Source organism: Cavia porcellus, unplaced genomic scaffold (genome assembly GCF_034190915.1).
Source record: "Cavia porcellus strain 051 isolate PalLab524CR breed Dunkin Hartley unplaced genomic scaffold, mCavPor4.1 scaffold_31, whole genome shotgun sequence".
Classification (NCBI taxonomy): Eukaryota; Metazoa; Chordata; class Mammalia; order Rodentia; family Caviidae; genus Cavia; species Cavia porcellus.
Window position 1 is genome coordinate 32,095,419 of NW_026947514.1, and position 23,081 is coordinate 32,118,499.

The 23,081-nt window shown below is 46.7% G+C and overlaps 1 protein-coding gene and 1 long non-coding RNA gene across 5 annotated transcripts; one reads left to right on the forward strand and one right to left on the reverse strand.

The window, feature by feature from the left end:
* Window positions 1-2,455: 2,455 nt before the first annotated feature.
* Window positions 2,456-14,568, reverse strand: LOC106028222 (uncharacterized). 4 transcript variants are annotated; one of them, XR_010044988.1, is made up of 6 exons: window positions 13,869-14,568; window positions 8,205-8,412; window positions 7,808-8,055; window positions 6,320-6,466; window positions 4,919-5,177; window positions 2,464-4,037 (listed from the first exon to the last, which is right to left on the reverse strand). It is a non-coding gene; the product is annotated as an uncharacterized LOC106028222 (long non-coding RNA). The 4 variants fall into 4 exon arrangements; XR_010044989.1 differs by having other exon boundaries at window positions 2,456-4,037; window positions 4,919-5,236; window positions 6,320-8,055; XR_010044986.1 differs by having other exon boundaries at window positions 2,457-4,037; window positions 6,320-8,055.
* Window positions 14,569-14,591: 23 nt separating this feature from the next.
* Window positions 14,592-22,639, forward strand: Ccdc177 (coiled-coil domain containing 177). The gene has a single exon (XM_005004788.4). The coding sequence runs from the start codon at window positions 14,592-14,594 to the stop codon at window positions 16,716-16,718; it is 2,127 nt and encodes a 708-aa protein (XP_005004845.1). The 3' UTR covers window positions 16,719-22,639.
* Window positions 22,640-23,081: the final 442 nt, after the last annotated feature.

The window sequence follows — 23,081 nt, forward strand, 5'->3', positions numbered from 1 at the left end:
AGAACTGTTACTGAAAGGTACTGAATTATTCCCGTCATTGCTTTATTTTACTGTTGATGACCCCACACACACACACACCCTTAACTGCTCACCCTGCCTGCTCTATTTATTCTGTTAGATTTTTTGGCATTGCTTGCTTCATTGCCTCTTTTTAGGATATCCTTGAAAGTTTTTCGGAGTGTTAGCTTGGTGCTTAGAAATTTTCAGCTCTCAAGAGGAGCTCAGTGAATGTTTGCTGAATGGATGTACATGGACGTTTTCAGGGCAGGTAAAGAGGTTTAGATGGGTTTCCAAGCCTAACTGGCCACTTACCAGCTACGTGACCTAGGCCATTTTACTTAACCTCTGTAAGTCCTTCTTCATCCATCAGCCAGGGGCTATAATAGTCTCCAATTCTTAGAGTCACCGTGAGAATGATATAAAAAGTATATGGCAAAATGAAAAGTGCCTGCCACGTGAGTGGTAATTAGATAAAATTATTTGTTCTCTCTGCCTAGATTAGGGTCACTTCTGATCGCCCTATCTATAACCCAGTTATTAACAAAACCCTTAGAGGGCATAGGGGTATTTGGGATAGTTCTTCCACTAGTGATGTCACCATTTGTCTACAGTCTGATCAATCATATGCTTCCCCACCTCATATTCAAAGGTACCAAGTACTGTTCTGCCAGCCCAGGGATGAAAAGAAAATGAAAACCACTTTGTTCCATTCTTGGTCTGCTTGCCAGGCAGATACTCACACTTGGTGGTTCCTTCTTTCCCTTTGAGGACCACAGACTACCTGTCATGCCCAACACTGTTGTTAAGCTTCTGTTTGGGGCCTTGGCTGAGCTTGGACCCATTGTGAAGCCATGGGACACCTGTGTGTCCTCGCCCAATCAGGGCTGTGGCCTAAACCATGCAGAGTAGGCAGGAGAGGTTCAGGCTGTAACTAATTGCTTTGGTGGGAGAGGCTGAGTGTCACCAAACAGGGAAAAGAAAGAGCACGATCTTAGTACAGTCAGCAAAACACGTGCCAGAAAATGACTGAGATCCTCAGTACTGGGAATCTGTTTGTTAAAGTCAGTTTATCTGTCCATATCCTTGGGCAGAAGGCAAGGGCTCCTTGAAGGGAACACATTTCTCTGCTGTCCTCCTGGCAACTCCTATAGTGACAGGGAGACTTATTTCTGCAACCAGTTGAGAAGAAACATTTCTTCCCCGGAGTGCCTGGACTAGGTTTATAAAGTGAGGCCCAGTAGAACTTCGTGGCAACCTACCTGGGTCACCCTACAAGATGACAGGAGAACAGAACAAGTAGAGAGAATGGAGGAATGCAAGTGTTCACTCTTCTCCCACGCACTTGGCCCAGATAAGTCCCATTTGTCGCTGCACACAGAAGGCGCCGAGTACATAGAGCACCGGATAAATGGACAAACTGAGAGGGCAGGGGCAGGCAACCTCCTCTCCCTTCGGCCCCTGGCAATCTGGCCTCTCTTGTTGGATACAACTGACTCGGATGTAGGGAAGGCTAGCGTTCCATTTCCTGTGCCTGGGGAAGGGAAGCTGGTGTTTCCCAAAGATCCATGCTGTCATTGTTCTGGCTACATTATGAATAACAGCCATTCCTCACCAAGGATGAAGTCACTTCCCCCAAAATCAGCATAAAACTCACAGGAAAGGAAACAAGCAGTGACTGTACATCTACTATGTAGGGGGAAAATTGAGTATTTTATTTGATTCTTATAACCTCTGCAAATATAATTCCTCTGCTTTCATAATGCAGCTGAGCCTCCTAACATAACTGAGATGGGCTTTAAACAACTGGCCACATTTAGAAAGAAAAGACAAGGAAAACAAGTGCACAGGCTAAACTTGGTAACATGTGCATGTTGTCCTAAAAAGCACTGTTTCCAGAGGAGGGTGTCATGGAGACTCCCTCCTGGGAGTACCTGTGACTGCCTTCTTTCTCACTTCTCAAAAACTGAGGAATAGATGAGGAGAACCTCAAAAAGGAGAAGAGAGTGGAGAGAATGAATTGAGGAATGAGACCCAGTCTACCTCCATTTGCTCCTCAGACTCTTATTGAGCATCCCCAAAGGGTGTTCAAAACACATGGGGACTATTTAGTTTAAAAGATTTATTACAGTAAGACATATAGCCATTAACCTCCCTCAGGTCAGCCCCTCTCCCTTTGCACACACTTACCTCATGGTTCTTGCTGCTACTTCCTGCAGAATTTCTGGAAGTCCTTTTTTGTGTCTTTATGAGATGTGATAGAAAATATGAACGCTGCTGCTGATTGCCATCCCGCAGAAAGGCAGGTTCAACAAAACATGGTGTATCCACGTCACCTTATCAGGCCTGGCAGCACGCACCTTCTGGATCTTCCCTACAGTCAAAATCACCATGAAAGGTAAATGTTTTGAACTGATCAAGACCTCAAGGCAGCCATGACAATGCAACTAAAGACATAAAAGAGGACTTTCAGAACTTAGCTTCAGAAGGCAGCAAGAAGATAGGATAAGTGTGTGCAAAGCAAGGAATAGCATCTTGAGGGGGGTTCATGGCACCCTGTCTTTTACTGTAAGACTTTAAAAAAATTTTTTAAGCATACACCATGTGTCAGGCACAGAGTGGGAACAAAATATTATTTTTTTACATTTTTATTTAAGGAGAAAAAGAAAAAAAAAGCAGAAAAAAGGTACAAGTTATACAGAATTTCAGAAAAAAAAAATAAACAGTAGGAAATCACTAGTTAATGGATTACATATTGTCATCTTAGAAATATTTGTTCAAGTTACAAAATTAAAGCTTATATAGTGGACATTCAAACAGTGAGACCAAACAGTTCTGTTCAATGATCCAACAAAACTCAGTAATATCATTGTCTATCTTATACATTTAAATAAACATGCAGTTATATTGTTTAGAGTACTCTCTTTTCCTCTCTTTTGTACAATGACTATTACACATTTTGGGTTTTATTGCTCCCACAGTTCTTATTACTTTTTTTGGAAGAAAGTAAAACCAAATGTGACATAACAGAACAGAGTCGGTCAAATCAAAAGAGTGGACATAATAAATAATGTAAAAACATAATACAAGGTGATCAACAATGGTTACCATAATGCCTCTTGCTATCTCTAATAGAGATGCCTATATCATCAGTTATAATAAAATTGAACAAAACAGTAAAGAATGAAACCAACAAAACCAAAACATTGGAGACATTACAGATCTTCAAAAGTAGATAATAGTCAACCAGAATGGGCGTCATAATGAATCCCACTATCTTCACAGCTGTTGCCTAAACTTTTGAACCTGTTACTATCAAGCAAAACAGAATAGAGGAACATCAGTCAAAACAAGATGGTGAGAGCAATACAGGGCTTCAAATCAAGTTAACAGTAAATCAAAGTGAGTTACTATAATATATCCTGCTATTTTTTTTATTTTTCCCTTAATTTAAAGGATAAAAATTTAAAAAATGATAAAATGGAGATTGAGATAAAAGAGGGCATAACAGCAAAACAGCGCAGATCAAAACATAACCATTTAAGCAAAATAGTGTTTCGGGAACAAAATATTATAAAATACAGGTCCTCACCACACATAGTATCACACACTTGTAATCCCAGCCCTCTGGAAAGCTGAGGCAGCAGGATCATTGTGAGTTCAAGGCCTGTCTGGGCTACATACCAAGACCCTGTCACAAACAAATTACAGATCTTCCCCTCCTGGGGTCACTGTGAATGAACTTGTGAGTAAGTGAACACAGTTCAGCAAGTTCAGTGTTGTGAGGGGTTATCAGATCATTTATCCTATGTTTGAGGTTCTCTGTAATAAAACATTAAAATTTTTATACTGTAGCTCCACCCTGGGGCTATGTGTACGAAAGGTGCCCAGCCCAGACTGAGAAGTCAGTTGAGGAAAGCTTCACGGAAGAGGTGACATCTGAGCCAAATTCTGACAGGAGTCTTGACAGGGAAAGTAGCACGGAACAATCTTGCTGCAAATGGCACCAGAAGAGACACAGACATAGGACAGTGTGGCCTCTGAGAGAAGCATAAATGCAAGTCAGTTCCTGTGGCTGGATGAAGACGCGGCCTTCCAGCTCCCACCCCACCCCAGGGTGAAGCTTTCTCTGAGTGCATTCAGCGTCTCTGAGACTCGGGGTTTAGTGTTTTAGGTTTCTTGTGTTTCTTTTGAGGATTTGTATGACAGCTCCAAAGTGTGAACAGAGAAAGGGCCCCACCTGGAGGTGGGAAGGAATAGTGTGCATTGAGTTCTCGGCTCAGAATTTGCCCTCATAAAGAAAATCCTGCCTCCCGTCCAATCTATCACAGGACTGAGCCTCTGATTTCCAGGGACAAATGAAAAGATAAGAGGCAGTGTTTGGAAATAGAGCAGAGGAACCAAAATCCCACTTAAAGACACACTCTACCACACAGGAAACCAGCAAAAAGTAAGCTTCCAAAGGAACTAACAGTGAAAATGATCTTCCATCATTGTGCCAGACCCACAGCTACACCGTGCTATGTGCCGAATATGTTCACTCTCATTGAGTACTCATGAGGAAGATTTAGGAGAACCGTTTTATAGCTACCAAGTGCAGTTCTGAGAAGCTGAACAACTCTCTAGATCACATGACCAGCACCTGGACAAGCTGGGATTTGAACTCTGTTTGCAGACACTGACACTCGGACTTCTAATTGGTTTCAATAGGCTGAAAGTGGAGTTTATCATCTTGGCCTCCCCACCTCCATTTCCCAGCTCCTCTGCCCCATCCCCAGGCAGAACTCTGCGAATTTTGAGTGCAGTTGGTAATCCCTCACCAACTTAATCCCTTTCTCTCATAAATATCTTTGTATTTTTTTCCCCTGTGCTCTCTGTCCCCGCTGCCATTGCCTTAATCTAGGCCAGACTCTTCTCTTACCTGACTAGACAGCCTCTCGGCAGTCTCTGGCCCTCCCAGAACTCAGGAGATCGCTTTATAATTGACTCCTCCATGATAGCCTCCATGCTAATCCCAGTGGCTGGCATTTCACTGACTGGTGTCCTGCTGAGGAGATTAGCACACCAAAAACACAGATGGAGCAACAACCTTGTGGGACACAGTGAGAAGTGACATCTGCAAGCCCAGGAGAGAGAAATCAAACATGCTGACATCATCTTGGATTTCCAGCCTCAAGGAACTGTAAGAAAATACACTTCTGTCAAGCCACCCAGTCTGTGGCATCCTGTGCCAGCAGTCCTAGCAAAGGAACAGAATCAAGCAAGAAAGTTAGACTCAGAGATGTCAAGGGACTGAACTCCAAATAGATAATTAGTAAGGCATTAATCCATTCTGCCTTGGTTGGAGTGACTCTTTCATGACGTATTATTTCATGTGTTAAACATCTGGGACTTGTGACTCTAACAGGCATGTCTCTGCGTTAAGCTTAGAGCCCTTAACTACTTTCTTTTTTGTGATACTAGAGACTGAACACAGGGCCTCATGCACTTGTAGCCCTTGTAGACAAGCATTCTACCACTGAGCCACATCCCCAGGCTTTAAACTTTTTTAATTTAGAGAAAGCATTCAACTAAGTTTCCCAGGCTGGTATCTAATTTGTAATATTCCTGTTCAGCCTATAGAGTAGCTGGATTACATGTGTGTGCTGCTGCAAGGCTTTGCCCTTTTTAACAGTAAAATTTCAATTTGTTTGTTTTTTGAGACAGGGTCTTGCTGTACAGCTCAGGCTGGGCTTGAACTCACTATGTAGCCCAGGTTGGCCTCGAACTTGCAGCAGTCCTCCTGCTTCAGCAGGAGGACTTCATCCCTCCCTGGGATTATAGGTGTGTGCCACCATGCCCGGCTTCAATGCATTTTTTCTTAGCACATCTGGATGGGTGAAGAAGAGTCTGATGGCAAATGCCTGATCCTTAAGAGAAATGTGCAGAGCACCACGATCTCCAGAAATGGAATATGACTCATCTGTGAATCTCCAAATATAAACCTCGAGGTCTGAGGTATGTGGAGCAGGGGTGCATGGTAGAAATCAGGATTTTTCACTGGGATAAAAAGGGAATACTCAGGATTGGGGGTGTCAGGAAAGAGTCCTGCAGAGCAGCCCTTCTGGAAAGGAGACAGATCTACGGCACTGGGCAGGGGTAAGATGGAGGGAGCCGAAGGAGGCAGGGAGATTGGAAACAAGCCTGACTCCAGGCTCCACGCCCTCCTGAGCAGACCTGCAATGCCTCCTCCCAATGCAGTCGTGTGCAGGAAGGAGAACTCTCCCGCAGCAGGGGACAGGAAGGTGGAGCAGCCCTTCCGGAAGTGGGAGACACACCTCACCTGATTCATGGTAAGGTTCTTTCTAGGTCCCTTGCTGACTCCATGGTTCAGTGTAGGCTTGGCATCTCCTGCCTCGTGGGACCTTCTCAGACTCACAAGTCAGCTGAACATACTTAATTCAGGAGACTCATCAAAGCAGCTTTATAGCTAAAATATTTTGATAAGAATAGTTTCATGGTCCATATGGCAGGCAAAGCAGCTTTACTTAGTTCCCATCTCTTCTCAGGCATGGATTCAGTGGGAAGGCCACTATATTTGGAGCCCTAGTCATGAGCAGAAACAAAGACCTGGCCTCATACAGCTGTTAATTCCCTGCCACTGACACACCATGACGTGAGCTTTTTTTTTTTTTTGAGATGGGGTCTCGCTATGCAGTTCAGGCTGGCCTTGAGCTCACTTTGTAGCCCAGGCTGGTCTCGAACTCACAACAATCCTCCTGCCTCAGCCTCCTGAGTGCTGGGATTACAGGTGTGAGCCACCACACCCGGTTCCAAGATGTGATCTTTGGGTGATTATTTTTTTCAGGAGAGGTTTCCTCTTCTTTTTTCTGCCTGTATTTTCTGATTTCCTACTTTGGTGAACATACATTATTTAATTAAAGCATGGAATAAAATATTTTCTATTAGTATTTCCCTTTTCTCTTTTTTTTAAATTTAAAGAGAATAAAAACAAACCAAACAAAACAGAATGCAGCTAATCAGAACAGAACAATCAAAGCAACATAGGACTTCAAAACAAGGTAATAGGAAATCAAAGTGGCTACTATAATGTCTCTTGTTTTCTACAAAATAACTGTCCATATCATCAGACATAATAAAATCAAACAAAACAAAACAGAATAAAACCAAGCAAAAGGATGAAAGTGTATTTTAAAGAGAATAAAATGAAACAAAATAAAACAGAAAAAAGCCAATTTAAAAAACCAGTGAAAGTGATACAGGATTTCAAAACAGGATAATAGGAAATCGATAATGGATACCATAATGCCTCTCACTGTCTTCAGAATTGCTGCTCATACCATCAGATGCAGTAAAATCAAACAAACAAACCAATCAAAATAAAACAAAACAATAAAATGGAACAAAACAGAACAACATTGAATTTCAAAACAAAGACAGAAGAAAATCCCCCATAGTTGCTATGTTGCCTATTATTATCCTTTAAATAGATGCTCAGACTACTAGCCTTAGACTGCAAAGTCAAACAATACAAGCATTAAGTTGTTTTGTATCTTAGTTGCTATCAACTCAGCCTGGATTTAGCTCAGCGGCATAAGCGCCTGCCTTGTAAGCAGGAGTGGTGAGTTCGATCCCTGGTACTGAAAAAGACAAAAAACAAAAAAACTCAGCCTGTCTTCTGAATTATCTGGTTGCTTATGGGGAGTGTGGGAGGGTTACTTGTCTCCCAGCCTGCATGTCACTTGGCTCAGGGGAAGGGTGAATTGGCTTGTTACTCCCCCCAGGCTTATCATGGCTCCTGTTGACTCACAGGAAGGGCAAATTGGCTTATTTCTCCCTCACATGACTTGCGCTGGCTCAAAGGAAGGGCAAATTGGTTTCTTCCTTTTTCCTCTTGGTTTCCTCTTGGTTCTTCTTAAAGTTTTAGTCTCAAGAATTGGGAGAGGCTAGGTACAGTAGCACATAGTTGTGGTCCCAGCACTTGGCAGGAGATGGGAGGATCACTGCAAGTTCAAGACCAGCCTGAACTGCATGGAATTCCTGAACAGCAAGACCTGTCTGGAAAAAAAAAAAGTTTGGGAGAGGTGACAATTTGGACTACATATTGGTCTGGGTCTAATCAGGAGACAGAACCCACCTAGTAATTACAGGAAGGTTTATTTACAGATGTGTTAAACTGTGAAAAGAGAATAAATATACAGACATACAGAGTTTAAGGTTTCCCGTGGCCAAAGGAGGGTGTCACTGGAAGGACAATTTGGAAAGGGAGCTCCTTCCTCAAGACCAGAGTCCTGATCTCCTTGGAGAAGGTAAGATTGCAGCCCACTGGGGTAGCAGGAAGTTTGCCAAGCAGAGATGTCCACCAGCTGGTGGGCAGGTAGGAAGCCATCTTCAATGATGCAGGGGAATGGAAACCTGTAACAGGGATTCAGAACATTACAGGGACGAGGGCTTGAGTATAGAGTGCCCACGTCAGAAAGGCACAAAAAGGTGATCATCATTGGTATGCTCTATGCTTATCACCCTAGTAACCATATACCTGGAGCACCGACCACATTGTTATAAGTTTGTTATAAATTAACTGACCACATCGTCATGTTGTTTCTGTATGCGTCATTCTCCCCCACCTTAGTAACCTGTGTGCTGTGTCAACCTTTGTTCCCCTTGTAAGAGACAAATGATGCTGTGTCAACCATTGTTCCCTTTATGAGCGACAAATGTTCCTGGAATTGGCAGACCAAGGGCTATGAAGTGGCTAACCACCCACTGTGAAATGCCTCCGACCTCAAGCAAAGGGGAACAAAGGCCCACCTTGTTTCTGTTTCTCATCACTACGTACTTCATGATCAATGAGCTAATCATAAATGAACTATAAAATCAGTCAAAATTCTTACTCAGTTGCACAGCTTTGCAAATTCCATCTGCACTGTGTGGCTGGGCCAGCTAAAAGACAAGCGCTTCTTTTAAAAAAGACGTCGTCTTGCCCCGTTTATCATCTCAGGGATCATGCCCCATTTTTCATCATGGGGCCTTGTTTTTTTGGGGGGGGGTTACAACAATCATCAGTAGGCCAGAACTGAGATGTCACCAAGGAACTTCTTGGGGCACTCATCTTGAGCCAAGTACCACAGGATGTCCCACACATCTGCACCACTAACCATTGCAGAATCAAGGAAAGGTCAAGGTACTACATTAGCAACTGGGAAAAGAAGCCTTTTTCCCTCAGAACACACCTCAACCTCCCTTTCCTAGTGCATTTCTGGTGGGTTCAGTGTCAAGCAGAGAATGCTCTGAGTAGCTTTTCCCAGAGAAGACTCCCCAGGGTGAACTCGGACTGTGAAGCAGTAAGCCAGCTGCTGGCACGAGCTATTACAGAGGATCAGTATATGTGTTGCCGAAGTGAACACTGCCATGGGTCATCAGAACAGACATTAGGAAATTTTTCCTGCAAAGAGCCTGACAGTGAGCAGTTTAAGCTTTTTGAGTCATACAGTTTCCATCAAAACTCCTCAAGTTGGCCACTGTTGTGCAAAAGCAACATAAACAATATGTAAACTACCTAGCATGTCTGTGTTGTGGAAAACTTGATTTATAAAAAGTTAATGGATTTGCTCATACACAATAGCTTACCAGCTCCTGATGCATATATTTTTTTAGACAGGGTCTTACTGTACTGCCCAGGCTGGCCTTAAAGGATTCTCCTAGCAATCCTTCTGCATTGCTGAGACAAAAGGTGCATATCACTGTGTCCTGTCAATATGTAAAATTTTAGAGTGAAAAAATCTTTATTCTGCAAATAGGAGTATATCCAGAAGATGAGGAGTGAGGGCAAGTGCAGAGCTGAGGCAGATGGTTGGGCTGAGCAAAAAAACTTAAATGAAGGTATTAACAGCTACCTTAGATGCTTTTTTGGGGTCTAAATTGATGAGCTGTTGTATTATAGGATCTAAGAATGTACCTAATGATTACCATTACCTCTAAGGATCTGTACAAGGCAGAATAATAGTCTATATTTCTATATTGTGCCTTGCATGTACAAAGACCAGAGGCTGAGGCTCAGAGGGGTTAAGAAACTTGTCTCAAGTCCTAAGGCCTTGTGGACTCAATAATAATCCATCTGACTCTTAAGTCCCTAGTGCTTATCATCATATCCCTATCCTTCTCCAGGTAGATGGTGGCTCTCAAGCTAGGCTGCTTCCTTTAGGCACATCATAATGAAACAGATTTAACTCCCTGCATCTTTGGCTGGCTAGGACTTAAAACCAAAAGGAAATCAGCACTTTTATCTGCATGCAATTCACATCCTGAAAGTCCCGTGAGGTTAGAGAGGAGAGAGACACCTCCATTGCTCAGTGGCTCCCCAGTGCATCAGTTTTGAAATTGCTGGATGGACGGGTGTTCTAACTCAGGTCCCCTTTCCATGCCCTCTCCTTTTGAGCCTTTCCCAGACGAAGAATCATTGCTTAAGGATAGAATTCTTGTTGGGCTTTCCAATGTTACAAATGTTTGGGTTCCATATTGGTGCTGACCTCTTTAAGATAGGTTTATCAAGAAATTAATGGTAGGTATTTTATCACTGCCCATTGACAATGTATTGCCTCAGTTGCCTATTTTGCATGTAAGTGTTTCCAGTTCTGACAACAAACCCAGTATTATTGTCCCTATTTAATGAATGTGACTACTCAGCCATAAAGGAGGATTAAATTTGAGTAACTCTTAAAACCATAATGCTAAGTGAAATAAATCAAAGACAGAAAGTTAAATATCATACAGTGTCTCTTATATGAAAATCTAAAGCATAAGTAATTTATAGAGCAAAATAAAAGATAGAGATAGGAAACAGGGAGGGAGACCTTTTTGCAGATGAAGAGGGGAATCTAGGAATGGAAGGAGCATGGAGGGAAGGAAGTAAAATGGATTAGGATATGATTGCTTGATAATATACATAAATACATATGTATATACTTGACATACATATGTAACTATATATATTTCCCATGAGTATATTCAGTATGCTATAAACATGTACTAATAAAAAAGATTTTTTTTTTGGTACTGGGGATCGAACTCACAAACTCACACTTACCAGGCAAGCACTTGAGCCACTGAGCTAAATCCATGGCCCATAAAAACTTTTTTAAAAAATACAATTTTAAAACATGAAGGCTGAAAGACAAAAGTAATATATCGGCTCTTTCACAGACATGACTGATCTTTGAGGGAGGCAATGTAAAGGAGTCTATGAAAAGAGGGATCTCTAGACCTTTGGCTAAGATCAATTGTACCGTCGACATTAAGAGAGGGAAAATCAGGATTGCCAGTTGATTTACCCACTCCACTCATCTCCTCTGAATCCACCTCTCTCCAGATGCTCAGCTTACTGTGGAAATGCAATGCATGGGATTCATTTCAGGATCAAATTCCAGCCCCACCCCTTACTAGCCATGTGATCAACTGTTCATTTCTCTATGGATTTTGAGTGATTTTGCATGTCAGTCGACATTTTCCTTGTTTGTTTGAGACAGGGTCTTACTATGTAGCTTAGGCTGGCCTTTAACTCACTGTGTAGACCAGTCTGGGCTCAACTGGCAGTGATCTTTCGGTTCAGTCTCTTGAATACTGGGATTACCGAGCTGTACCACCCCTCCTGTGTCTACATGGCTTATAAAGGCATTTATTTTGGATGACGGCAAAGATGTCTGAACAGCAAACATCTTTGGATGACATAGATTGTGTCTCCTTCCAAGTCAGAAGGAAGATTTGCTTGCTATCCAGGATAATTAAGATAATGCCTCCCTCTGGAGCAAAGGTTGAACAGGTTTGCTAGTAGCACCATTCAAAAATTAGGGTTTACTAAGCTTGGGGTCACTTAGCTATAACACAAACCCACTGGATGTACCACATCAACCTAGGTCCACCTCTCCACAGCCCGTAAGACTTGTGGATCAAGGAAAGCCAACAAAAACATGAGCCTCTGTGCTAGGAATAATGAAGTCCTTTGCCTCTACCCAGGAGTCTTATGTCTTCTGCCATCATGCGTGAGATAGTGACAGGCTAATTTGTTTGTAGTAAAGTAGGTAAAATTCCAAAACCTTCATAGTTTTTAACATTACCTCCCAAATGTCAAAAGGATCAGTAACTCATTTTGCTCATTTCCCATTGCACCTCAGCTGCCTGCACTTTGACATCTGCTCCCAGGATAAAATAAAGCTGACTTTGCCAGTGTTACCAAAGGCTGATAACTGCTAGTTTTATGGGTATTTGGCTGGGACACGTGAGCCTTTAGCAGCAAGGGCTCATCCTCCTTATGTGCTCTGCAGCTTACACAGGACTATGCTTTCCTGCCTCTTTTGATTCATCTTCTCTATGGACTCCTTTCTCTCTTAACCACCTTATCAATGCCTGGCCAGCCTCCTTTGCTGTTCTACCTTTTCTTCTTGGATGATTTCTCATCCTGTTGGCTTTACGAACTTTGTATTGTATATATTTATAACACCCTAAGTTATAGTCCCAGTCCAGCCCCCTCACCGTTCCTAGACCCCTCTCTGTGTACATGCAGCCACCTCACTGTCCCTCATACCAATAGCCAAGCTATCCTTGAGGGCTGCTTCTTCCACCTGCCCCTCCCACTGCGCCCATTTCCTCCTCCTCCTCTTGCTCCCTCTCTGGCCCCAACCTTCCCTGTCCCCATAACTGCAGTATCTATAGTTTCTCTTGACCCCTGCCCACCCTATTGTTGCTAGACTTATGTTCATAAAATATAAACCAAATCACACTATTTCTTTGCTTAAAATCCTCCATTTTCTCCTCACAGCCTACCTGACAATGTCAAAGTTTACTATGCTTTCTAAATATTATAGCCCATCCCACTCCTATGGCCACTAACACTCAAAACGGAAAAGAGTTGGGGAGGCGGTACCTCAAAATATCACTCACTAAATAGACTAATTGGTTTAAATTTTATTACGGGGAACTAGTGAGTCATATAACGTTGAACAAGTCACACATGTCCTGTCTGCCTCAAACCCATATAAGCATTCTTAGTTTCTCTTTAAAAAGTCACAATTTGGATCAGGAGCCACATTTCCACCCAGTTGATTGCCACTGAGTTTGCTCCTCTGGGTTCTTTGAGAATAAGCTGAGCGACTCCTTCGTTCAACTCATTTAAGGCGCTGAGACACAGTTTCTTTGAGATATATGTATACCCACTTCTTATATGTGTCTATGGGTGTGTGGTATACTGTATATACATAAATATTATAAACAAATTTTACATAGAGATGCTGTCTTTAATTTCTTCTTTGACCTCTAGGCAAATAAATCAACAACCTCAAGTGTCCACCAGGAGGCGCTGGGGTCAGCAAAAGACTGGCGGTACCTTCACCGCGGTAGAGGTGGGGATGGATGCTGCAGCGAACGAACCCGGCTTCCTTTTTTACAAATCAGTGTAAGCTAAAGGGGCAGAGTCGCGTTATTTTAGGGAGGCTTTGTCGCACTCCCCCTCCCGCATATAGGTAGCATCTGGAGTGCGCGCGCCCTGCTTGCGGACCCCATGGAGAGACACTGGCGGCGGCGACAGGGGCTCCTTTCGCGGCAGCAGCCGGCGGTAACCCGACCCAGCCAGCGCGGGGACTGAATAGGCGCCGGGGAGAGTGGCAAGCTGCGAACAAAAGCCCTGGGCGCGGGGCCGGAGCCGGGGACCAAGGGTAAGTAAATTCGCATGGGGAACAGCGGCTGCAGGCGTTAGCGTGCCCAGGCTCGCTGCCGCTCCACGAGCCCAACCTGCTGAAATGCGGTGGGGAGACTGGCTGGCACTTGGGGTGGGTGTTCAAAGACCCAGATGCCCAAGCCCAGGCCGGTGTGGACGGTACCTTTAAGCGCATTCTGACTTGGAGGTAATCGGGTGCATCTGGGAGAAACCCGGCGTCTTCTGCATCCCTTCTGCAAACACCCGGTGGGGGTTGGGGGTGGGAGTGGAGGAGGCGGGCAGAGCTCCTAGCAAACCCTGCCCGAGAGGCAGGAGCAAGAATCTATCACCCTTCCTAAAAGGGCCTTTGACGATTTCTCTCCGCCCTATCATCACTCCTGGGCCCCGTGCCCCAGGGTCCTTTGGCAGTGAGAAATCAACCATAAACTTTGTTCCTAGGCATATGGGATCCTGCAGCAATACAGTTTGAGATGAACACCCCCACTCCACCCGTTTTTGTTTTTTTTTTCTCCTGCAAAGCTGCAATCCGGCAGCCCGCCGCAGCAACAAAATAATCCTCCCAGGAATCCGCTAGCGCCTCCCTCTACGGTTGCTGGCGGCATGTACCTCGATTTTTTAACTTGCAGCAGGAAGGGGATCCATCTAGCAGGCCCTACCTTCTGGGGCTGAGATTGAAGCTGTTCTTTTTGAGCAACAGCATCCTCCCTCCCACCCACCGCCCTGCTTGGGTTTTCAGGGCAAAGGTTTTACATTCCACCAGGCCTAATCCGAAAGCGGATTAAATGGGGGGGGGGGTTGCACAAGCAGGCGGAACGGCTCTCAAATGCATTCCTCTATGTCTCCCCTCGTCATCCGCAGAGACTCCAACAAAGGACAAGGCTCAGCCATGGTAGATCCGGTGCCTGAAGAGGAGAAAGGAGCCGAGGTTGGTGGCTCAGGAAGAGATGGGACCGCGGCATCCGTGCCCCCCGACGACCAGGGCGCCCAGCAGCCCGCGGCCTCTGCGGCCTCAGCCTCCGCGGCGGCACCCCGCAAGGCAGAAGCCCCGTGCGCTGCAGAAGGCGGGCGTCGAGAGCAGTCCCCGCTGCTGCACCTCGACCTCTTCAACTTTGACTGTCCCGAGGCCGAGGGCAGCCGCTACGTGCTGACCAGTCCTCGTTCGCTGGAGGCCTGCGCCCGCTGCGCGGTCAAGCCCGTGGAGCTGCTGCCGCGCGCGCTGGCAGACCTGGTGCGTGAGGCTCCAGGCCGCTCCATGCGGGTGGCCACCGGCCTGTATGAGGCCTATGAGGCGGAGCGGCGCGCCAAGCTGCAGCAGTGCCGCGCCGAGCGCGAGCGCATCGTGCGCGAGGAGAAGCGGCGCCTTTTCACGCCGTTGGGCGCCGGGGCCGGAACGACCTCGGTCTCAACCTCAGCCTCAGCCTCAGCCTCAGCCTCGGCTTCAGCTCCGAGCGCCGGCAGCAGCAGTAGCTGCAGCAGCGCCAGCCTCCCCGCCTCGCCGGCGGCTCGCAAGGCCTCTCCCAGCTCCTCCTCGGCCCGGACGCAACCTCCGCCCGCGGGGTCTCGGACAGGCCGAAAGAGCCACTCGCTAGACTCGCTGTCGCGCCGGCGTGATGGCGCCCTCAGCTCTGAATCCGGTGCGTCGTCGTCGTCCTACAGCGGAGAGAGCCTTAGGGAGCTTCGCTGGCCGCCGCGGGTCTCGACCCGGTACAGCTGCCCGGCGGGGTCGGCGTCCTCGGCTCCTAACCCTCTTGGCCGACCTTCCGCCCTGGCCCTGGTTCCCCTCACAGGCCGCAGCTTTAGCCTCGGCGACCTGAGCCACTCGCCTCAGACCGCTCAGCACGTGGAACGCATCGTGCGCCAGGTGCGCGCCGAGCGAGGCCTGCGAGGGGTACCGGAGCGCGACCGGAAGATCGCGGCGCTGATGCTAGCGCGGCATCAGGAGGAGCGCCTGCTGCTGGAGCAGCGCGCCGCCGCCCACGGCCAGTGGGAGCAGCAGCGCGTGCGCGCAGAGCAGAGGCGGGAGCGTGAAGAGCGCGAGAAGCAGCGCGCCCTGGAGCAGGGCCGCCGGGCCTGGGCTGCGCAGGTGGAGGAGCGGCGCGGCCGCCGGGGTCGCGAGGAGCGCGAGGCGGCGCGGCGGAGGCAGCAGCAGTGCGAGCGCAGCGAGGAGCGGCGGCGGGAGCTGGCCGAGCGCCAGGGCCTGCTGCGACGGGAGCGAGCCGAGCGCGTCGCCCGGGAGGACCGGCTGCGGAAGCTGCAGCAGGAGCAGAACCTGAAGCAGCGGGAAGAAGGTCTTAAGGAAGGGCGCGAGCGGGCCGAGCAGCTGCGCAGGGAGCGCGCCCAGCGCGCAGCCCGCGCCAAGCAGCTACAGGAGGGCCAGCAGCAGCGCGAGAAGCGGGAGGTGAGCCGCGTGGAGCGGGCGCGCCACGAGGCGCTGCTGCGGGGCCGAGCCCGGCAGCAGCAGCAGGAGCGGGAGGGCCTTCGGAGCTCCCTGGAGGCCAGCTTGGGCCGCGCACAGGAGAACTACGAGCAGTTGGTGGAGCAGCGCGCCCGGGAGCTTCGGGAACGAGCCCGACGGGAGGAGCTGCAGAGTCGGCGGGCCAAACAGGCCGTGGAGCGCAAAGAGCGGGAGCATCAGGCGCACTTAGAGGCGCTGGCGCGGGCCGGGGAAAGACGCCTGCAGCACGCGACGCAAGTGGCCGAAGAGGCAGTGCAGCAGAAGGCCCGGCGCGTGGGCCAGACCCGGCTAGAGAAGGAGCGGGCCCAGCGTGCCAACAAGGAAAAGGTGGAGAGGGACGAAGACTGCCGACGGCGGGAACTGCTCCAGGCCATCGGGCGCAAGCTGGAGCGCAGCGAGCAACTGTCGCGGGAAAGGCGTAGCGCGCTGGAGAGCGCTCGCTCCACAGCCCGGGCATCCTTCCACGTCCGGGAGAAAGTACGAGAGGAGACCAACACACGCTCCTTTGACCGCATGGTGCGCGAGGCCCAGCTACATGCCAGCCTCGACCGAAAATGACTTTGCTCTGCTGCTCCAGACATGGCACACAGCCCAGAGAGGCCTCCTCCAGCCACTTGGACCAAACCGGGGGATTCTCCAGTCCAGGTGCAGCACCTTGGACTCTCTAGGCTTCTGACCAATGAGTCACTGAGAGGACAGACATGTAGGACTTTTCAGTAGGCGCCCTTTATTTTTAAAAACTTACTTTGTTTGGAGATGACCTGGCACAATCTTTGCCCACATCCATCCTTGCCAAACCTCCCTATATGTCTTTTGGGTTAGAATGCAGAGTAACTGGGGGAAAAGGGATTCCCCTTCGAGAGAGCAGAAGAGACTGCCTTCACCCCTGGCACCCCAGATGTTCTTCTGATATTGGTGTTTGAGAGAACTTTTGGTTGCAGCAGCTGAGGGGTGTCCCTTTGGCTCATCTCAAAGGGACTATCTTTCAAAGTACCACAATTACACAGCTCTTCCAAAATGTCTGGTCATGCACAAATGACCCAAAAAACTATTGGTTTTTGTTCGTTTGAGTATTAATCAGTCATCTGAGCAAGTTTTCCTGTTAGTTCCCAAAGTTTTTCAGTTGAGTCCCTCAGTTTTCTAGTTAGACAATCACTCTATGGAAAATTATCAGTTTGTCTCTTATTTTTCCTCTCATTTTCCCAAGTGGCATAGGAAATGAGTTGATTTGGTGATGTTGCTTGGATTCATTGGAAGCCCTCAACCCTGGAGGTGTTGGTTTTCCAAGGCAGCAGCATCCCACCCCAAGAAGCTTCCTTACAGGGTGATTTCAAGGGAAGTGGCCACCTCCTAGGACAGGGCCCACTCCTGGCAGACAGCAGCTATGCCTTAAGAAGCAGAGCTACCTTACGTGCCTGCACAGGCCATTCTTGCCTAAGTCCCCAGCTCTGGATGCAGCCTCAAGGCTGGGCCCTGGAGTTTGGCGTGTATGATTCCCTCTGTGAAGGAATCTTCCCAAATCTCTGAGGACAATTAATGTATCCTTGGCTGCTTTACTGTAGTGTTGGAAGAGCTGGAATTGCCTCAGTGTTGAGAGTTGTGCTCGATTTTGCTAGTAGAATAACTTCCCACCCCAGGCAAAAGAGTCTCCTCCTTACATTCCTGATACCCTTTTACCTATGACTGAGAGTATTTCATCGGTCTCTTGGTGCCTCACTCTCCCCATCTGCCAGATGGGGCCATCAGAACTCCTCTTCTGGTACCTCAAAGTCTCCTGGATCCAAAGCACCACTTAAGTATTACATGTTGGTCTTCTTTGTGCCTTCCTTGACCTGGAGTTGGGAGGCAGGAGACTGCTGTTAGCTTAGTTTGTTTCTGAGAATGTGGGTTCCAGACACTGAATGGGGCAGTGTATTAAAATTAACGTCTGAGGGGAAGTTCTTGCAATGCCAGGCCACTCTCTGGTTCAAACAGTTCAGCTGTCACCAGGTAATGTTGTCCCTTAGATAAAATGTAAGAGAGTGTGCTTCCCTTTCATGACGCTGAAATTGGCCCCAGATACATCCACCCATTGACTCTACCTTCATCGTGGAAGGTGAGAAATAAAACATCACTTCTTATTGCATTAATTCAAGGTCAGGAAATTTTAGAATTACCAAAAAAAGGAAACAGGGTAAAAGAATTATGCAGAGTATTTCATGTATATTCTGCTGGGAGAATTATCCCTAAAATGACTAGTTACTACAGACACATTCACACATGCACACACGCTTCATCAGCCCCCCTCCCCACCTCCACCTGATCACATGCTAACCTGTTGGAGGAGGATGTTGTAGAAGGAAACAGTGTTTAAGTGTTAGAGTAAGATGATGTGAAACCAGGAAAGGAGCGGTGTACTAAGATTTCATTCTTGAATGGATGAATGAATGTCCCCTTAACTTTTTTTGTTGGTAACCAGGTTGTCAGTGAGTTGTAATAACTGGTATTGTCTGTGAGTCAGGAGTATTTAACTAAAAAGTTCATGTGATTCTGGTTCTTACATTGTGATTTGTGAGTTGCTAAGGGCTTTGAAACCTTCATAGAAAGCTCCACCCTCAAAAATCAGTTACTTTAAAGTATATGCATTTATTTCAGGAGACAATCTGGTTCTGGTTTTGTTTTTAATATATAAGGCACTATACGGTACATAGGTGGTCTTACCTGGCCCTTTCCTAATTTGTTTCCTTACTTGCTGAGATCACTTTTCTGTGCCTTGGTTCCCCTGCCTGTGGGATGGGGACTGTGATTCCTGTTCTCCTTTTTACACAAACACTGTGAGGATGAATCAGAATCTAAGCGATAGTCCCAGTTACTGTACCACTTTTTTAACTGAAGGTGCAGTCCCTCTAATCAGGAGGATCATGTGACTATACTGTGACTAGAGAGTGTGATGTGTTGTCATGACCTGGTGCAGGAGTAGTCTTGAAAAGCACATTGCAAATTATAGCGTGCAAAAGTGTTGGCCTGAATGTCACCAAACTACATGGTACGCGCTAAGAATCATACCATGTGGAAAGGCAAAAACTTCTATATTAAAAATCCATATAGCTGAGCATAACGTAAAACAAAAAACAGAAGCCAAACCTAATAATAATAAGAATGGCCCTCCCAAATTCCAGGTCATCTAGTAGAACAGAGACTGACATCTACAACTCCAGGAAGTTGCTCTCTGAAGAGGGACTGTTTTCAGAATGTTCATTGGTTCCTTGATTTATATTCCCTTTGAAACACTGCCTGAGAGGAGAGGTGGTTTTTAATAAAAGCAGCATGAGAGCATTGGATGGGGCGGGCGGTAGGTGGAAAATGGCTCCTGATATGCCTTCTGCGAGGCAGAGCTGTCCTTCCACAGATTCTGGGGGCCCAGAACTGGCCCTAGAGCACCTTGTAGAAGTTCTTTACCACCCAGGGATTGCAGTCTTGAAGCAGGCACAGCCCTTCACATGTATGCTTTGGAACACGAAGTAGTTAGGAGGAATGGGAAGGATTAGAAGAAACAAGCTGGACAAAACTATTTCTAGTGAACTCATTGGATGAAACCAGTCTGATGTCCTGCTCAGTGACCAATAGCTAAACCAATCACATCTGGACAGACAATGGAGAATTCTTTTTGGATGCACACAGTCTGAGCACTCAAGGAGGGCCACCACTAAGATTTACCAAAGGCAGTTCATCTGTAGGGCAGTAAATGCAGGTGAATGTGTTGGTTCAGTTTATAATTCTATAACAAAATACCTGAGCAGAGATGGGTAATATATAGATAATAGAGATTTCTTTAACTCACAGGTTTGAAGGTTAAAAAGCACAATTCCAGCTTCCAGTGAGAACCTCATGGTGGGTGGCATCAGATGGCAGGAGTGTGTGTGTGTGTGTGTGTGTGTGTGTGTGTGTGTGTGTGTGTGAGAGAGAGAGAGCTCTGGCAAGATAGGAAACAAGAAACAAGGAGAGGAAAGCATGCTTTGTTAAGAAATATAGCCACCAACTCTTTTTTTTTTTTTTTTTTTTTGGTACTGAGAATTGAACTCACAACTTCTCATTTGCCAAGCAGGCACTTAGACCGCTGAGCTAAACCTCTGGCCCCTAGTCACCCACTCTTGAAGGAGCTAATCCCATTCTTCGAGACCTTAGTTCACTCATGAAAGTGGAGCCCTTATAATCTAATTATGTTTCATTTGGCCCCACTTATGGGTTACTAAACTGCCCGGCTGGCCTCAAACTTATGATCCGCCTGCCTCAGCCTCCAAGCCTCCCTGGGATTATAGGCGAGCAGCACCACACCCAACCAGGCCTCACCTCTGACAGGTTCCACCACCTCAGCATCATTACAAAGCTTCCAGCACAGGAACAGCTGGGAACAAACTAATACAGAGCATAGCAATGAGAATGTAATTTGTGTTGAAGCCACTCTGCCACTCATTTCTTCTTTAAACAGTCCACAGAAATGCAGAAGTGACTCTGCATAAGGGGTGATATTTTTGTTTACCATGGAAGCCTCTGTAGTCCATGGTTTATCATCTCAAACATTGTAAACACATAACTACTGCATGGAGAGAAGGCCAGAGAGATGAATGGATGGATGATGGACAAGGGATGGTGCAAACTGCCTAGAATACATCAGTCAGGCAGCCTCCATTTAACAATTCCCACTGGGCACTTGCTATGGGCCAAGCACTGCTCTCGATGCTGGTGAAATAGAATCTCTCTGGTTACCAACCCAGGAATCACTTGTGCTGCAATGCCATGAGCAGATGTCTCTGTTTTCCTGCTGGGCTTACCTACTTCTCACCTGGGTATCCATCCTTAGGCAGACCTGATGGCACCTCAAGGCACTCACCTTTTTAGTCTCGTGGGGACAAGCCATCTGCCAGTCCACAGCCATCTAGTCACTGTTGCTCATTTTCCTTCAGAGGAACCTTAGTTAATCAGGTCAAATTTATAATGTTGCATGGTTAATCAACTTGAAATTACAGTAAAAGGGAGGAGGTGGAATATTAATCACTTTTCAAGGGCATTATCTGTCATGCTTTTTAGAAAGTCAAACAAATAATGATCATGGACCTATAAAACTGAGCTTCAGGCTCTGCAGGGTGCCAGTTCACCAAACAGGGTACTGGCTTCTTCATTTAGCTATTCTTGTTGAGACAAGAAAGCTGGTGATTCAAACCAGGGGTGGTGACATACATGTTATCCTAGCTACTTGGGAGCCTGAGGCAGGAGGTCAGCCTGAGCAATTTAACAAGACCCTGTTTCAAAATATTTTTAAAAAGGGGCGGGGGCATGGAGTTGTAACACAGTGATAGAGCATCTCTGGGTTCAATCCCCAGCACAGGTGGGGTTAGCAGCAGGTGTTAGAATGTGGGATGAAGGATGGTTTGCTTCTTAGAAGCACTGATAACATCAGTGCTTGTGGGTGTTATTTCCCCACTCATCACATACAATCATTCTGCATGAGCACAAAAACCTAGTCCAATTTTTTTTAATTAACTGAAGTGCTCACATGTCTTCTCCACTAGCACAGTACTGGTAGTATCTTTTTGTGTCAGACACTTGCATAGTTCATAGGACTGTCAGAAAGATGATCCATATCTACTGTGTCTGAGAATGTGTGTCCCTGCATGTACCCCTCCCAGCATCAGTGCTGGTGAGAGGGAGGGAACATGTAGTCATCCTTGCAGGAAACAGCAAGCTCTGGGAAAACTGAGCTGCCTGCTGGTGGAATCCATTGCTTCCACTTATAGCAGTCTGTCAGCTTCCATCTGAATGCTGCTTTGGGCTCTGGCCTAATAAACATGGAGTCTGCATTTCTCAAGTCCATTGCTGAGCCTCATGGGTGACCGAGGATTTCAATGTTGCCACTCTACTGTCTTAGTGCAAGAAATTGATTGGGAAATGGAATTTAGATGCCCTAATGTTAACATTCAGGAGCTTCTCAGCGTAACAGAACGACTGACATCTCCAAGTTCTGAAAATCCAGACCATGTGGCAGCCACATGTTCAAGGCGGAGTTTGCCCAAGGAGCAAGTGTCCTGACTTAATCAAACTACTCTACACTCTTCCATTGCCCCCTTGTCATCTTTACAACGGAGACCACAGATGCTGTTTGTGGAGAGTTTGGTTGAATCAGTTAATGCTTAGAAAGCACTCAGTGCGGTCCCTGCAGGTAGCACCTATTACTGTTACCCGAACCTGGTATGTGGGGCTGGGGGTTAGTAAAGAAAAGAGTGGTGCGGACTGAGCTTGAGCCAGGTGGTACTGGTGGGCACTAGGCTTGGGTGACAGCCCTCGCTAGGTCCTTCACTGTGTGATAGTACCCCAAACATTTCAAAAGAAGGGGCTCTGCAAGAAGGTTTCCCTGTATAAAGTAGTTTGTGTTTGGGTGGTGGAGGGCTTACTTTGCTTACCAAATTACCTTGTTTGGCAATAAAGTTGACATCTGATGATAATTTTAGTAATTTTGTTCTACAATTTCCTACATGATGATGAGAAAGACAATGATTTAGAATTTCTCTTATCTTTCTAAGGCAAAGGAGCATGTGCAGAAGTCCTGGTCATGCCTAATCCTACGATTCTTGGTTTTAGTAAAACCAAGTAGGATGTGTGAGAGCCCCTGTTCTGTGCTGCAGGATGTGGTGGCACTGGGTATGGTAGCAGAGGTTTTGGGACACACAGCCATGTATGCAATGGTCACATGGAGTGAAGAAGTGGGTCTGGGGCCAGCCCAGCTTGGACAGACACTGATGAGGAGTAAATGTTGGAGCAAGAAGGAAGGTAGATGGACCTTGACATCTTACTTCACCCTCAACAAATGACTTTCTCTGAGAACCCTCGGCGAATGTCCCCAGTCTCTTTCCTGGTGCCATCGTGCCTGACATCTGCATGGAAGTT

Bases quoted from the DNA above. Each gene is read 5' to 3' on its own strand.
- Ccdc177 (XM_005004788.4), top strand. From the start codon at position 14,592: ATGGTAGATCCGGTGCCTGAAGAGGAGAAAGGAGCCGAGGTTGGTGGC.